At 55.1% G+C, this 17,647-nt stretch overlaps 1 protein-coding gene across 4 annotated transcripts in view; it reads right to left on the bottom strand.

The window, feature by feature from the left end:
* Positions 1–17,647, bottom strand: part of ZFHX3 (zinc finger homeobox 3) — an 813,079-nt gene that overhangs the window by 126,484 nt on the left and 668,948 nt on the right. For all 4 annotated transcript variants that reach the window (XM_059714010.1, XM_006258819.4, XM_059714011.1 and 1 more), the window contains 2 exons: positions 6,124–8,891; positions 1,613–2,109 (listed from right to left, as the gene is read on the bottom strand). In XM_059714010.1, the coding sequence (XP_059569993.1) occupies positions 1,613–2,109; positions 6,124–8,845 (3,219 nt within the window). In that variant the 5' untranslated portion in view covers positions 8,846–8,891. The remainder of the gene's footprint in view (positions 1–1,612; positions 2,110–6,123; positions 8,892–17,647) is intronic.

The raw sequence follows: 17,647 nt of genomic DNA, 5'->3' as shown, positions 1-17,647 counted from the left end.
TCTAAAGAGACTATTAAAGTTTAGACGTGCTGATGCTTGACTCCTGAAAACAGAACCGCCTCCCAGATACCTTCACCCAGCCCCTGGGGCTCCATCTTGCCCCCACTTCCAGCCTAAACTCATTCTCATGCATTTCTTCTTTCAACTTTCCTGAAAGAGGACATATGGAAGCAAAGAGCTAGGAGAGGATTTAGTCGTGTTGGCAGCAGAGCTCGCAGGAGCCCGGCGGCACTTCCCAGGGAGTCGGGGCAGAGTTACTCCAGCAGGCCCTGTCATCCCACCGCTTCCCCTTGCCTCCTGGACGTCCTTGCAGCGGTCCATCTCCTGAAAAGCGGCACGCATTTCCACCAGGCATGCGTCCCTCCTCAGTGTGGCGGGGGCTATACGAGGTCTGAGCTCACCTGACGTAAGAAAATAGTGCTCAAACAGAAAAACAAAGCAAGGAAGAGCAAGAGGAAGAAAAGAAGATACAGGATACAAAACGAGAGTGCTTGAAGTCTATAAAAATATTGAATAGCTCTTTAGATATCAGGGAAGGAAGGGAGAAAAAAGATAATACAAAAATTGAGCAAAATGAGAAGACAGCGAGAAAGACAGGGCATGTGTGAGTGGAAGGTATGTGAAGTGAGCCTGCTTAGATTTATGGCATTTTGTACCTGACTGTTCATACTAAAGCCATTATGGGATGATTAGAGAAAAAGGTGAAGCTTTAAGTCCAGTGAAAATCAATAGAAACGTCTGGAGCAATTCTGCAGCGCGAGTGAAAGGACTATTTACTGTATCCGGCGCTCCTCTTGGGTTACAGCCCGCAGGGTTCGGAGAGGGGGGCCACGGGGGAGCAGCAGCGAGGCAGGGCACGAGAAGGTGCTTCCGGGGAGGACAGAAAACTGGAGACAAGCGGGGGGAAGACAAACCCAGATAGATGGCAGCTGGGGGCCAATTCTTAGCACGCTTGGCGAACGGATGGCCAAGACGGGCAGAGCGCCTCCCGTCAACACCGTGCATATCCAGGCAGAATTGGTCTTCCCTCCTTTTTGCCCTCTTTCACATGTAGGCTCAATCAGCAGTTTAAATTACAAACCACCAGCCCTATCCAAACAGGGCAAAAGAAACGGGAGCTTGCCCACATGCCTTCTCCGTGCCAGCACGACCATGCAGAGGTCTCCAAGCTCTGCGGGCACAGCCTCGGAGGGAGAAAACCCCACCCGGCGCGCCCCGTCCCGGACCGGGAATGGAGAACAGTGCTTTGGACCAAGGTACTCAGCAGCGACGCTGCTTTGTGGATGGTCACCGCGACACGTCTTACTGCACCGGGTCTTCAGATGACGGAGGCTCAGCACCTCCTGAAAAACCCGATCCGCTTAAGGCACCTCAAAATGGATATTCCGAATTGCTAGTCACTTCTGAAAGGCCTGGCCTAAGGAGTCAAGAGCTCGAGGGAATCGCTAGCAAAATGCAAGCTGAGGAGATGAATGATACCAGCTGGCTGGAGCCCACTTGCAAGAGACTACGGCCAAATCCCCTCCAGGATTTAAGCTCCCTCTCCACTCTGGCTCAAAACAGTGTCTTAGATGCTTCCCCGCAAGGAAAAGTTAGAGAAGCCATCCCTTACCTTGTAGAGCTTCAGGCTCGCCTCATGCCTGGAGTTAACTGTATGAAGACGCAGCTTCTCCAGACTGTTAGTGTAGTAGTCGCAGGCATTGCACTTCAGATGTACAGGGTTCCCAATGGCCACACACTTCAGCCTCCACTCGTTGGCCTTGCCACCCTCCTTGATGTGTGCTACCAGCTGGTATTTCTGCACATGCTTGTCCGTCTTACAGTGGAGCTGGAAGTTTGCCTTGAGCTGCGTGTTGTAGCGGCACAGCTTGCACTGGTACGAGTCCCCCATCACCGCCTTCCACTCCTCCTCGGGGAGGCTGCGCTCCACGTTCATGTGCAGCCCCAGCATGTCCAGGTTGTCGGTCGTGAACTTGTTGCACACGGCACACTGGAAGAGCTTCAGGGAAGGGTCGTTCGTTTGCGTGAAGCTCTCGCCCAGGTTCATCAGCTCCTCGGACACCAGCTGCCCGCCCCCCAGCCGCATGTCCAGGGGGATCTCTCCGCCCACTGCACAAAGGAGAGGGGAAAAGAGTCAGAAAAGCTCATGCCGAACCCACCGAGAGGATCAACCCAGACCGTTCCCTCCCGCCGCGTGCCCTGTACCACAACCCGTCAGGCCCTGCGCCCAAAGCAACGTACCTCAGTCCTCCTTTCCCCCGCCCAAGCCTCCGCCCGGTTCGAGGAACAAAGTGCCAGCCCTCGGATTTGCAGAGCCGAGCGGCCCTTGCTGCCCAGCCCCGCGCTCGCCACGCTGCCCCTTGCTAGTCAAAGAGACCAGAAAAATCTGACTCCTTGCCGAGTCGGGTCTCTGCAGTGAAACACTCCACCAGGCTCTCCTACTTGCTCACGATGGCAAGAAAGCAGGAGAGAGATCCCATTAAGTCACCTCCTGCTACCTCCAAAGCTAGGCCCCACCGAGCAAGAGACTCTCTCGCCCCGGTGCCAAGGTGCGAGTGCTACAGGTGCTGCATGTCGGGCCTCAAGGTGCTGCAATGTCAGGAGGAAGCAACTGGCAAGAGCAGGAAGCAGCTGCTTCCCAAGTGTGAGGCTCCTTCATATCTGACCTCGGCACCCGTCAGAGCTAAACGATGCAAAATGGCCGAGAGCCTCAGAGGGGAGGCTGGCCGAGGAGAGACTGCATGCCCGGGAAAGAATGATGGCTAATGATCAGGGAAGTGCACGAGTACGTGTGTCGGGGAGAGCCCGTAAGAAGCATGCTCCCTCTCTCTCTGTCATATCCCTGCTCTTCAAATCATCATTGACCCAGCTAAACCAAGAGCTGACCTCCATTCACTTACAGCAAATTAATACAGCAAGCTCTTATTTATGTCATTAGAAAGGCCTAAGGATGTGGACAGAGGGGAGGCTTGCTCTCCATTACCTGGATCTCATGGCTAAACACAGAACCCAACCACGAGCCTCTCCCGAGGGACTGCACTCTTCCTTCCTCCCCTGACGTCTCAGCTGCCGTGGGACGATCTCTCTCCTTCGGTACTTAACCCTGACTCTGTGTCCCTGCTTGCCCGGGGGGCGTTTTAGATCCGAGCAGCCTCCCAGACACTGGCTCATTAAAAAAAAAGAGGAGATGCTATCCCTTATTTTTCTTTCCATGCAATCAGTGGTTTACGGAGGCACAGCCACCAGTGGAAGTCGGCTACGTCTGAAGAGCCGGCTTGCAGAGTCTGCAAAATCCAGAAGCCAGCACGCGCTCTTTCTAGAGCACGTGTTTCTGGGTGGTTTTGGTTGAAGCTCTCCAGCCTTCAACGCCCGTCTTGTATGACATGTGCTATTATCTCTTCCCTGCAAAGTGCAATTCAATAATAACTGTTATTGTTCAGGGAAGGGCAGGGAACTGGAGTATTTGGTACGTTCTGGATGCAAGGCCCAGGTTCCTGGAGTATAAAACCATGCCCATAAACCAGTGCTTTCCAACCTTTTTTCATTTGTGGACCCAGAGCAAACTTTGAATGAAAATGCACACCCCTCCGAATTGTAAGAGTGGGTATTCACCTACTTTTGATCGATAATGTCATCTTTTGCGGGTCCCTTAGACATAAGGGCCTCCATGGACCACAGGTTGAAAACCAGTGCCAGAAAGCACAGGACTAGCCCCCACGCACACGACTCCTTCCCACGTGCCAGAGCTCACCCAGAACAGGAGCCCTTCCTCCACCTGCTACTCGCAATCCCAACCGCTGCGCCGGTTCGTCTCCTCCATCTCCGCCAGGGCACAGAGCGATGCCCCAGGGCACTTACTGCGGTACGTGGCCTGCTCACTTGTAGCACCCTACAATGGGCTTCATCGGTTTTTCCATCACTTCCCTCCCCACCAGAAAGATTTCTCTGACATGTAACTGAAATTACTGCTTTGAATCAGTCTGCTCCCAACCGGGAGTCAACCGGATGGAAATGGAGCCCGCTGAACAACCCGCGACTCTTCCACTCGGAGCCAGATCTGCTGAAAAAGGCAAACCTCCTCGTCTGCTTAGATTGCAAAACAAAAACCGTGTTTTTAGATCTCAGCAAACAAAAATGAAGAGAAGAGGTGACACATGACTGCAGGGGAAGGGGCAAGAGGTTCGAGATGCATCCATACAGCGCAAACCCAATCGCAACAGAGCCAAAGTAAAAGATTTATCCTAATAGCTGGATCTGTGCCAAGTGCTTATCCACATGGAAAGCCCCCTCCCCTGATTCAGGCTCAAGACCTGTAGTCATCAAGTGCCTGAGTCATAAATCACTCCCCACATAAGCTTAGATGCATTCAAGATCTCTGCATTCAGTTGGAGTCGTTGAAGAACGAGACCGCAGTTGAGAGACTCCCATTGCCTCTCTTGAAAGCTTCCCTCTGGCTTTAGGCAGGTGAGCTGGGGACAGAGTTTCTCGCAGGAAATCTCAACAGCCTGGCTACCGCTAGGAACACTGCAGGCAACAAGGCACAAAACGAACAAGTAGAAATTATTTCTATCGCCAACATGGAATCGCTGAGAAAAAACACTCGCAGACAACATCCCGCTACCAGCCTGAGAGAGGCAAACCAGGACAGCAGAGGCGCATGGAAAAAAACCTGTCATTACATTCACCTCGAACTGCTTGCATTTGGCTTATAACTACTTGCATTCCTCCATATCTATACGCATATCTATTTAACTTGCTGGTGTTTTTGTCTTCAGACTTAAGCTTCTCAACCCCCTCTGCGCAACAGTAACTACTGCTATAGGGCACAAGAGAAGGGAAGGGGAAGAGCTAGGATTACGCTGCATTAGCAATAATGGAGGCTGACCAAGACAACCCATCCCATTTCAATGGATGGAAAAGGTTACAAATGGCAGAGAGCATAGGAGCAGGATTAGTTCACAGGGATGTAGCTAAAGCAGATGGTTTCCTTCTGGAAATGGAGTGCTTTAGTGTAACGGGTGGAAAGGAAGCGCCGGGCCAGCTGGGACCTCCCTTGCACTTGCCCCAGCTGCGGTGGGCTCTGCCACGCGGCCTCGTTTCGTCTGGACTGGCTCTGGGCAGCACAGATCTGTAGGGATGCATGGGCGACTGGGTAAGTGCCCGTGGGGAAGAGGTGCCTGCCACTCCTGTCTCCTGACGTGCCGCTCTAGCGGTCTAGGGGCTGGCCCCCCACCCCCGATATTAACTTCACTCTCAGGTTAAGTCCCCCAGGTTAGAGACTACGACTTTACACAGTCTCGCTGCACCAACCGGTGCTGTGCACAAATACAAATTAATGTCCTGTTTTCAGGCCAGGAACTTGGGTGCAAGGGGAAAATATCCATTTAGTGAACATCCTGCACGGACGACAAACCCCTTCAAAAAGACAGACTCTCTCCTCTTCCCACGCACAAGTAGTCTGGCCAATCCTTCTTTGCCCAACCAGCCAAGTCCGAGCGTCTCGCACCTCCAACCAGCATCCGGTGAAACGGTCTCCACCAACACAAAGTGCGCTTTACAAACATCCTTTGCACTTCTCCATCTCGTCTACCCGCACCAGCCAATCGGGGCAACACCTCTGTGCAACTCAGCTTCCCCGCGATTAAGTAACCTAACAAACACCCTCGTTAGCAGAGTCTGGCTGGCAAGTGCCGCACTCTCCCCAAACCCACCAATATGGAAAAGAAAACACCAACGAGCGCCTCCCTCTCCAAATGAAGACCACGTGTGTGGAAGGCGTCACAGAGGCCTCCTTGCTGGGGGTGTCGAAGAACACGTCACGTGTGCTGGCAGGGACTACCCGCAGCATCCCCCCCAGTTTCACTCCAGCCAGAGGTCTCCAAAATGCACAGGAAAAACAAAAAAATTGAGAGAAACACAAAAGGATGCTCTGACACATCTAAAGATGAGAAAACGAGTCCAGCAGGGATGGGGCCCTACCGCAGTATGCACGAATGACCGGTGGGCCTGGGGAAAGCCGACCTGCTGGACAGCCCTCCATCCACCCGCCCGCCGGGCTTTCCGGCACAGGAAACTCCTCCCCACACACACAGACATCACATTAGCAAAACAGTTGAGCCTCACCTAGAGATGGAGCCATAGTTGCCATAGGGTTGGTCGGATCGAGCTGGAATCCGCCCATCATGAACTGTGCATCAGAGGAAGTGCTTTCCATCTTCAGGTTGGGCAGATTCATGTTTTGTGCCAGGTAGTACTGGTAAAGCTCAGCCTCAGCCGGCGAGGGCAGGCTGCCGAGGCCCAGGTGCCGGTTGTGTTGGATTTGGGACATGTTCTGCTGAAGCAGCATCATGTTGTGCATGTGTTTCTCACTGGTCATGTGAATGCGAAGGTTCCTAGCTACATTGGTCTCGTAGTCGCATACCTCACACCGCCAGGTGGGTTTGGTTTTTGGTTTGGTGGGCGAGGGGGCCCCACAGGTGCTACCAATGTTTGCTGCCGCAGCCGCTGCCGCCGCCGCAGCCGCTGCCGCCGCCCCAGCGCTGTGGCTGAAGACTTGCTCCCCCCCTCCGTTCTGCAGGTTTTGCATGTTGTTGAGATGCTTGTCGGACTGCATATGAATACTGAGGTTGCCTTTGGTAGTAGTGGAGTAGTTACAGACCTCGCAACGGAAAGGCTTGTAACCACAAGTGTAGCTCTCGCCCCGTGCCAACCGTGGGTGTGGCTGCCCACTTTTGCAGTAGACACATGAGCCACCGGGCTCGGGGTGCTTCTCCTTCATGTGCGCTTCAAGTGTCTGCTGGTACTTGTAGTGCCAATTGCACTTGGGACACTTCAGCGTTTTACATGAGTTGCGAGAATGCATCATGGTCATATGGCCGCCTAGCGATCGTGAGGAGCCCAGGACAGTGTCACACTTGGGGCACTCCACACCGCTCCCCGAGGGGCACTCCCCACCCCCAAGCTCGCAGAGGGGGCCAGCATGCTGGTGATGGGAGAGGTAGCTCCCGTCGTCGCCCTCTGCACTCTCATTTGGTTCTGGTGCTGTGGCATTGTCTTTATTGGCACTTTCATCGATAAAGTCCAACCTCCTGCCGCCCTCTGCCACACTGGCTCCACCACCCTCACTGTTAAAGCTTAAATGATTCCTCCTGCTTGCACCATCAAAGACAAAGGAAGAAGCAGAATTAGAACTAGTAGAAGCTGTGCCCCGGGACAGGGTCTGGAGCACATTAGGCATTAAGGGAGAGTTAGAAATGCTTTGGTTTGAGAGAGCAAGGTCCTTTTTGCTGCTGCTACCTGCCACAGCCCCAGATTCTTCGTGGGGCCTGTCCTCCAGCTCGTCCTCCAACTCGCTCGGAAACAGTCCTTTGCAACCCTCATCATCGTCTTCCTCTTCCTCCTCTTCCTCCTCCTCCTCCTCCTCCTCCTCCACATCCTCCTCTTCGTCGTCCTCCACCTCCTCAGCTGGCTCTGCCTTTTCCGAGAGGCTATCCTGGTCACCCATTTCTTGCTTCTCACTCTCTGCTACCCCAGGGTCCTTTCCCTCTGAGGATTTGGTAGGACTGGAAGCCAGTGGGCCCAGGGGGACTGAGGTAATTGGGGTCTTCAGAGCCGAGCTGGTCAGCCCACCAAGGTTCAAGAGGGCACCAGGCGCCAAGATGCCTGACTGTGGCTGCTCTGCTCCACCGGCAGTCCCGGCCTGGAGAGCCTCTTCACCTTCCATTCGAATGCCACTGAATTTACCGTAAAAACTGTGTCCAGGGCCTATGAGGTTAGCTGTGGAAACTAAAGGGTGTTGAAAGGTTTTGTTTTTTGGTTCCAGAAAACTTACAAGGGGCTCCTTGTCTTTGCCTATCCCTTGGATGATAGCGGAGATGTTCTTATTGCTAAGAATTTTCCGCTCCTCCTCACTTAGAGTCATTCGATGGTCATGCACTGCATGGGTCACAAACGAGCGGACATACCCAAAGGACAGCTTGCACAAGAAACACATCAGGATGGGCTTCCTCTTCCCATAGAGCACAAAGCCATCAAATTTGGACAGGTCCACATTGTTGGGAACATCTTTGGATACACAGGAACTTTTGGCAGAACCGTCGCTGTTCAGGTAATCCTTGTTGCTTTTGTGTCGCACATCGAAAACGCGGAAGCTGTGCAGGACGGGGCTGATGCCCGTCAGGGCTGAGGTATTCGGGAAGGACTGGTCTGAGCCCTCAAACCATTTCCCGAAGGATGAGGCTATGTGGAAAGTATTAATGATCTGTGGGTAGACGGGGGCAGCAGAGGAGGGGTCCCCTTGCTTGCCCCCCGCACTGGGTAGAGAGTTCATAAAGAGCGAAGGGAGAGCCCCACTGCTGTTGCCATTGCCACTGCTACAGGCTCCCCCGCTTTGGATCAACTGGCTGACGCTTTCGACAATGTATGCCGAGCCGTCTGGCTGGTAGACGATTTCCCCAGCCAGGTTCTCCACATCGCTCTCCTCGTCCCCCTCCTCACTGGTGTCGCTCCCACTCTCCTCCTTCAGCGGAGGCGGGGGGCGGGCACTGGGGCAATGGTGCTCCATGTAGGTCTGTAAACTGGCGAAGGAGGCTGAGCATTCGTTGCAGCTGACCTCTTTGCTCGTGGACTCCGTATTGGGGCCAGCCGAGTTGGTGCTGTCTGGGATGCGCTCGTTAAAGGGGACCCTCAGGCTGTCCAGGGGCCCGTGGTTTTCCGTTGCGGACTGCTCCATAGTACTGGGTTTGTCAGGGAGGTGGGTGCTGTTAAGTTCAGTCCATTGCTGGTGCTGAGGGATGCTGCACCCATTGTCCTTCCCAGAGATGACAGGCGAGTCACAGCCTTCCATGGTAAGGCCTGCATGGAGCTTTCATTGCACCCAGTACGGCGTGGACCTGAAAGGCAAACAGAAGGGGGGAGAAAGACAGAATCAGAAAGGCGAGTAAGTCAGCGAGAAGGCACAGCCCGCACAGACAGTCATCACACCGCGCAGAGCCGGCGGCCCCGCCACGGCCCGGGGGCTGCACGATAGCGAGCGGCTCACTAACGAGCTCCTGGAGCGCGGGGCTGACTTAAAGCAGCGAGGGTGAGGCCGAAGAACGAAGCCAGCGAAACCACCGAGCACGCCTGGTCAAGGGAGCGTGCAACCCGTTGGTCACGAGGGAGGCGGAAGAGGACGGGGCCAGGCCCCTCGTTTTGCCACTCGCTACAGAAGTCCGAAAAGCAAGAGACTCCTGGAGAGGAGCACGGTGGCATGCGTGCAAGACCCTGCTGAAGACGGTAGCCGCAGCGTTTCACCCCAAACAGCCGAGAGCCTTTAAAAAATATTAACATGAGAATTTCAAGCCGGACGAGCCTTTGGAGAGATGCCTTGAGCCAGCTCCACGGCAGATTTTAGCAGGGAGCCCCTGGGACCCCGCTGCCGGCTCCCTCCGCCCTCCAGCATCCCGTCACACAGAAACAGGGCTGCATCGCCGCTAAGCCAAGGACGCAGATGCACCTTGCTGGCTGGGATAAGTCTGCTTCGTGCAGACAAACCGCTGCCTCCCCTGTACCTTCTCTGCATGTTTAGGGGGCAACTCCAGCCCAACACGGCCAAAGCTGCACTCACGACTGCCCCGGCCACTCTCCCTTAGTCCTGGCTGCGTTCGACTGGGCCCTCCCTCCAGACCCGCAGGATACATCCAGGATGTATAAAGCTTCCTGCACCTTCTTGGTAACACTGAGATCCGGTCTTCCAGCTACCTAGAAAGCCCAAACTCTTCCAGGTCCTCAGCGCCCTGTAACTCTGCTATCACAGCTTCTCCCTTTCGGTAGACTATGCCAGCCTGGTCACTCGAGCACTGAAGTCACCTTCGTACCACGAGCCATATCTTCCCTATGCCCCCTGCATCCCTCCCCAGATTTCCCCCCCTCCCTTAACAAGCATGAGCTATTTGGTCACGATATTTAAGGTCCTTCATGGACTGTTTTGGTCCTGCGCCTCTTGCAGAGGAACACAACCATCAACGCAATACCTGGGTCAAGACCGCCAGGCAGGATTTCCCTTTGAGAAATGTCCCTTTCCAGCAAGCCCCTTCATGCTTCTCCCTCAGCACCCTACCAGGACGAGTGCATTACCCCGCTCCCTCCCCGAGACCCACCAGAGGTGCAACGTCTACAGGACACCCTGGCGGGAGCTACCCACGCCGCGAGCGGTGATCACCGGTTAGTTCCCCAAGAACAACCGTCTCGCTGTTTCCTCCTGCTCCCGGTTTGCTGCGCTACACGCTTTCTCGTGCTCTCCTTTGGTAGGCAGCTCTTTGGGGCAGGCGACACCCTTACGGTACTTACAGGCACAAAGGGACCAGCCACGACTAGGCTCTGTGGGACTACCACGCTATAACCACCACGCACCGCTAATAATGGATTGCAAAGTACTGGGCGTTCGCTGAATGATACAGATAGCCAAAAATAAGAGTTGTGGGTAGGACCTGTACAGACAGACGGCCTTCCCTTCCCCTCCACCCGGGGAGATATGCCTTTCCTCTCTGCAGAGCGTGGGTACTACACCAGTGGAAATACAGTGGTCTCTTTATCATCATCTCGTTGCCAAAAACCACAGAAATCAGAGCTCAAAAACCCAAAAGTCACCTAGGAGATGCTTCTACCATTGCAGGATTTGTCCCTACAGTGCTTTTTCTGCGGACTAGTCCAGCCTAGCCGTCAGCTAGAGTACTGCCATGTCCACCGCTTCGGGAGACCGTCTCAAAGTCCTTGCTCAAATGCATCCTTGTCAGGAGTTCTTGCTGGTGGTCAGTGCCATTTTTTTCATTTCTTAGTACTATACCATTGCTCCTAATTAAGTCTCATTGTGTCAACCCAAGTAACACATTTATATCCACGTAATTGTTTTCAATGGTCACAGATCCTTGGCCTCTGATGTTCCTCCTCTAACTAGTCAATATTTCTCTACTCCAAACTGAACACAAACCTGGTCTGGTCAAACTGGCCGTCCAGAGGAGTTCAGCTTCACTGATCTATAGACACAATGCTTGCTGAAATACAAGCCAGCATTGCAGCTGCCTTTTCTGCAGCCCTCTTACTTTGACCAGCACTCTAATTAGCCGCCTGCTACCATGTGATGGTCTCTTTCGACACTAGCTGATCAGGGCTTTGATGATTAAAAGTGCCATTTAAATGCTAAGTGTTATAATCAGAGTTTTAAAATTCACCTGACACCTTCTAGCCTGAGTTATGGACCTAGTAGCCGTGATGCACAAACAACCACGTGGCCGTAGCCTTGCAAAGACTCGAGCCTGCAACTGAACGGAGTACTCATCTGTGCACTGCCCAGGTCTGAGCGACATCGGTGTCGACGACCACGAGCCGCTCCGCCCTGCAGGTATCTGGTCCGTCTGCGCCGCGCCGCGCCGCACCCTGGGACAATCCGGAACAAAAGCAGAGACCGCGGTGCCGCCCGACTTCACGCTCCTGGCTCCAACCTTAACCAAGGCTCGAAAATTAAATGATCCTGAAGTAGAAACTTGGAAAGGCACCTGCCACCGGCAGATAGCTCCTCGCCCTGGGAAGCAGAGTTTTAACGCTGCGACTAGAACGACCTGCACCTCCCAGACTCAGCCCAGTAACATTTGGGTCTGCTGGCCCTTCTCCCAGACTGGTTCCTGTTGGCTCCGCGCGAGGTGCTTAGTCAGCCCCGAACACCTGGCCCGCTGCTTTTGTTCACATTACTTCTGCCGCATGGATTGAAAATGGATGAGGCTCCCAGCCAAACCAATGGGAGCCCACGTTGTCTGCACACAAAAAATCAAGACAAACTAATAGAAACCCAAACCAAACCCTGCATCCCCTTCAGGCAGCGACTGCCCGTTTTCTTGAGAAAGCAGCTCTCTTCTGAGAACGCGCATCTAGGCCGGAAAATGCAGCAGAAGAGAGTTGCACCTTCCTCCCAGAAAGCTAGCCGTCTCTACTCACGCGGGAATCAACTCCTTGCACATAAAAATGCCGGTGTGCAAGAAGCTGGCTCTCTTTGTAACCCCTGAAGCATGACTACGTGATGGGTCTCATTTATGCGATATTACTCATTTACACAAAACCAAAACAACAGGGCCAGCCCGGACTGGAGAGTGCAACAGGCTCCCACGAAGCGCTGCGACCCGCTGCGCGGCGGCCAGGCGACGTGGCGCTGGCGCTGGGACCGCACCTGAGCGGGGAAGGACGCCTGATTGACAGTTGGGCCAAGAGGGCTAGCAGAGCCGATGGGGCGGGAGGGTTAACAGCCTGATTGTAAAATCAATGTCATAAATGCTTGGTAAGTTACAGGAACATGCGGGAAGAGGAGGCCGCGATTGATAAAGGACTGCGGCTTTGATGCTGCACTGGGGACTTGTTTATTGACAGGAAAGCCAATCTCCTCTCCAAGCCAGGCCAGGCCAGAGAAACCTGCAAGCGTTTACCAATTAATTGGTGGGCTTTTCTGCCTCTCTGTTGCTCTAACAACTCTTCCCCTACTCAACAAGTTAAGCAGCTAAGGAAATGCTGCTTTCAAGAACTTTGCTTTCTTCTTCCACGTCCTGAAACTCAGAAGCCATCTCTGGCAAGCAAACATTCGCGTGCCAGCACCGCTTCCAGCGGCCCCGGGACAGATTTCGGTCCTCAGCTGCCGGGTTTCCTTGCTCACATGCAGGACACGAGCAACTCTGCCCGGCGGGGCCGAGGCAGGAGAACAGGAAGGTCCACTTCCACGTGCGCACACACTGCCGACACCGGCCCCTTAGTGCGAGGAGCCAAATACTCCGGTTCAAGCAAACCCGGCAGTAATGGGGACCGCTGTATCATCAGTGCGACGCCAACGTCTCGCCTCTTCTTCCACCCCCGGCCCCACGAAGTTTAACGTCCTGCGACCGGCTCAGCGCAGGGGCAGAACGCACTTGAGGACAGGCTGATCCTTTCTGCATCCAGCACTTCCCCATCCTCTTCCCATCTCTCCCTCCTTTCTCTCTGTTTATCAGCCAGTCAATAAGAAAAGGTAGTTCTTACTTAAAGGAGGCAGAAGTCAACTCGTCAGGTCGATCAGCACTGTCTGTAAACATGGTTTCCCGTAAAATCAATGAACTTCAGTCATAGAGAGAACAGTCTGCGAACCCAAAGCCTCCCCGTGCACACACGCTGCAGCGAGCCGGAGGGAAGAGCTCTCCTTCCGTCGCTCCGCCGGCCTCTCCTCCACCGGCCTTCGGACTTCTGCCGCCCCAGCTCCGCTTCCGCTCGAAACGCCTTTCCACCCCCTGCATCCGTCCCTTTACCTCGGGCTCCGGGCCCCTTTTCCCCTGGCTTGCCCAATCCCAGACCTCGGGAACCGAGGCATGACGGGGTGGTACCTTCACCCCCCGAAGAGCGCTCTGCTTGGGACTAAGCTGCATTCAGGCGGGAGGCACGTGAGCGAGACTTTACAACGAAACATCCCGACGACGTTCCTCGAGTCCCCACTAAGCCCAGCTCCCTCTTTTGCAGCCAAAATACACAGTCAACCCCAGCATCCGCTGAAGGTCCCCGGCACCCAAGCCCTGGCTCCCTGCACAAAGTTGGCCGCCTCCGGGTTCCCAGGACGAGCTCGGCGCTCGGCTCGGGGCTGGACCGGCGCTCCCGCGCCCCTCGAGGGCCAAGCCTGCACCAGCGAGGGGAGTGGGGGGAGAAGCGGGGTCCTGCTGTTGCCCAGGCTTCCCGAGAATTAAATACGAACAGCCGTGCTGTGTAATTTTAAATTGTTAATTAGCACAGGGTTAATTAGGCAGCCCTTTCACAAGAGGCTGTTTGGCAGTAAACCAAGACTCAAAGCAATGAGGAGGGAGGAAAACAAAAGGAGAAGGAGACAGTGAGAAACTGTTCCTCTGCTAATGACCCGCGCGGCACCAGGGAAAGGGGGAGTGAGGGCCGAGCAAGAGACAGCGGCACATACTGCGGCCGTGCCCCTGGCAGGCGCCCAGATGTGCTGCCCCCACCCGAGCGCCCGGGGCAGCGTGTCCTGGGGAGGACAGCGCCCGACCTCCGCGGGGCATGCCAGCCAGCCCAGGGCCCCGGTCGCTCCGTCTGGCCAGCTTCCGACGCCCGCTTCGTGCCTCGGTGCCGGAGAAAAACACGGCTCGCGGCGAACGTGCCGATGGGCAGCAACAGCTCTTGAGTGCTCCCCGTTGTGGGAAGTTATGTAAGCCCGGCTTTAACTTTGTAAATATGCACCTCGCTGTTAGGCCAAGAAGCACTCTATAAATCAATAGAGCAAATGTGTACTGCAAGAGTGCCCTGAATTAGCATCCAGCCTTAACACACCTGTCAGCTGGACCCAAAGTGCCGTGCTCTGAAAGTAGGGCAACCCTGGAGCTGTACCAAGGCGCTGCGAGCATCCCGGCACCGGCACCGGCACCAGCATGGGGAGGAGGGCAGGGTGCACGAAGCTGAGGTTTCACAGTGGATGTGCACGCAGGGAAAGGGACACGGTGCCAGCATTGAGCGAGACTCTTCCAAGGCAGCGCTCACAGCAGCGCTCTTCCTGCAAACAGGCAGGGGGGAGGGAGGGGCATCTACTATGCCCCCAAAATCGTAGCCGTGCAAGTGTGGGTGCCCCTGAGCCCGGGAGCCTTCCACACAGTCTCCTAGCACTGCTGTGGGGCTCCCAAAACCCAGCCACGCTTGTGCTGGCCTCTAATCCCCGATTCCCACATACGCTAAGGGGACAGCAGCGCGCACCACGACAGGACGTGAAGAGCAGGTGTCGGGAAACAGATGCGAAGAACAAAGCGTTTTCCCAGACACCACGCAACCACCTACGGCAGCGGGAAACTCGTGGACCCCAGGGGAGGCAGGCAGCAGACCACGTCCTTTGCCAGGAGAGGGCACGTTCCAGCCGGAAAGACCTTGCGACATTTTGGGGAGAGCCAGCATCTTTCATCAGCTGGGTGCAATCTGCCCAGCAAAAGTCCTCGGATCCGAGCAGTACCTCCCACTGTGCGACGAGACGTGGGACATATGTCGCCGAGATGTGGACGATTCGAAGTCCCTTCTGTCCCCTGCGCACGCGTGCCCGCACCACTGGAAGCATATTCCTGTCCCGGCCTGCACTGACCAAACAGATGCTGGACTGGTGACAACTGGGACCTGCCACGTAACTTGGTGGAGAGGAAAGAGGGGAAGGGACGAGAGCCAAGCCAGACTCCTCCAGAACCCCAGCTCCAGCCCCATCAGTCCAGTCCGTGTCGGGACAACAGCCTTCACCTGCTGCAAGTTCAGTCTTGTAACCAGGGGGCAAAGCTGCACCAGAGCCGAAACTTGGGGCTCTCTGCCCTACTGAGGCTGGGTTACACATGCGCATAACAGCACTTGTTTTCACTTCTCCTGTGCTGTGCTGTGCTGCTTGAAAGGAAAAAATTACGTGCAGAAAGATGTCCAGACCTGGTTAGTTAGGCTGCAAGGCCAAGCACTCTTCCTTTACCAGTCTGGCCCATGCGGCTTAAATACTGTCCTCTTGTGCAAATGCACGTTTCGCTCCAATTCCAGGAACGGGCTGATTTTATTTGCAGGACCCCTGCCTCAATGCACAGGACAGGTGCAGGAAAGGTGAAACAAGGATGCGCGAGCGGGCCGTCACCAGGACGTTCCTACGGCAGATTTTATTCAAACAAACAAGGGAAGGTCGGTGTCCAGCCCAGGAGGCACTCGCGTTTAACTCCCAGAACCGGCCGAAACCCCAGCGGTTCAGGCTACACAACCTCATTCAACCTCTTCTCTCAATTCCTGGCTTCACCGGGCGCTGTCTTTCTTGCGTACTAGAGGAGGGACACTCCAGGTCCTCACTCCTCGTACAACAGGCTGGAGAGGCTGGCAGGCAGGTATTCTCACCGTTCAAGTGAAAACGGAGGAATCCGCAACGTGCCTTGGAAAACGGGGATAAAGACGGTGCTTAGAGACCAAAATGTACAGCTCCTTGTGAAGCATACAAGGGACGTACGTGTGCCAAAGGGGTTTCCACCATCTCCTTGCATTGGCTCTCTAGCACTCGCACTAAGCGCTTCCAAACAAGGAAGCAAACCAGGGATCTCGTTTACTCACCGAGAGGAGAGAAACTCGTTTCACACGACAGTCCCTTCCCCAAAGCACCCCAAGGATCGGCCAAGACAAGACACTCTTCCCGCTGCCCTTAAGTGACCAAAGGACGAGCGAGCACAGCCAAGTGGCCAACGTGCCTCTTAAGCGCTGGCCGGCAGGTCGCGTCCCTGCCCCGTGCCAAGCAGGACCCACGCGGCTGCTCACCCAAATTTACGGGCACGCTGGTGTTTGGCTTTACTGACAATCCAAAGAGCAAGAGCAAAACCTAATCAGGGATGCTTCCTTCCTGCCCCGGGCTGCTCCAACAGTTTCCCTGCACGCTTCCCCGTGCCAGGCCGTCGTTCCAAGCGGGCAAACGGCCCTCCCGGCTCCCTTAAACCCAGGGTGCCATTAGCAACCTCTGCTCGTCCCGCCGAGTCGAACCGGCATTGCTCTGCAGAGGTTCAGCACCTGCTGACGGCAGCCTGGCCTTCCCGTGGCAGCGTCCCCCTTTCACGAACCAGCCTGCTGCCCTTCCAGACGCCAGAAGCCACAGGCTTCCCGGGAACTTGCCGTGTCCAGCCACGTTCTGCGGGAGACCTGCCAGCCGGCGCCGGAGGGCACAAGGCACTGGGAGAGGATGCCATGAAAGATCGCCCGAGGAAAGGAAAGGCTCGCAACAGGCACCTCCAAAGCATTGTTCTCCTCCCAGCAGGAAGAAAGCCATGTTGAGGGTTTGCCATGGGCAGCTGGCTCTGGTACAGGGCTCCAGAGCTGGCACGCTGACAATACAAACAAGTGTTGTCCTGTGCATGCTCATTAACGGGGCAGGACACGCAACCGGGCTCACATGCACAGGCACAGCCAGTCCCTCTGATCTTCATGGGATCATTAGCATAAACAGCTTTCCAAGCAGCAGGAAGCAAAGAAATGCTAAACACGACAGGACTGGAAGCTGTGGGGCTCAGGGGCTGGCGTGGAAATGGGAGAAAGGGTCCCCACTTGAATGGATGGGCCACGCTCAGCCCTGGCACCGCATCTCGGCCCCCTCGCAGACCAACCGAAGCAGAGGACAGCAACCTCCGGCCTGCACGCTGGAGCAGGACATCCGTGGCACGCGGTGGCAGCGCCGGCAGCTGGGTCCCAAGCGGCAGCCTGAGGCTGGTCAGAGGTTGCCAAAGCCTGAACTAGAGCATGGGGAAGCTCAAATGCAGCTCCTCGTTCTCATCAAGCTTTTGGTATTAACTTTGGCCTGATATTTGCTGAACCTTTAACCCAGCGATTGCACCACGCAAAAATCAACTTGCCGCCCTCTGAGACACAAATGACCTAGAACTTGTGCCAAAGGGCGCCTGACAAAAAGCTGGCAGTTATGTGCACTTATCCCCCGCAGAAAACAGGCGTTTTGGTGAAAGCAGCAAATGAAGGTCAATCACACTTCTCCACAAAACAGAAAATAAGGCAGCTGGGGTTTAAAAATGACACGCGTCATCCAGGCTCACAGGACCTGGCGCTTGTTCGGAAAGCTTCACTGGGGGACGCGGCGCGCGCACGTTTCCGTGTTGCTTTTTACCCA

Source organism: Alligator mississippiensis, chromosome 10 (genome assembly GCF_030867095.1).
Source record: "Alligator mississippiensis isolate rAllMis1 chromosome 10, rAllMis1, whole genome shotgun sequence".
NCBI classification, from domain to species: Eukaryota; Metazoa; Chordata; order Crocodylia; family Alligatoridae; genus Alligator; species Alligator mississippiensis.
Note: the sequence above shows the minus strand (reverse complement) of the source record. Positions and strands in the feature narration are given on the sequence as shown.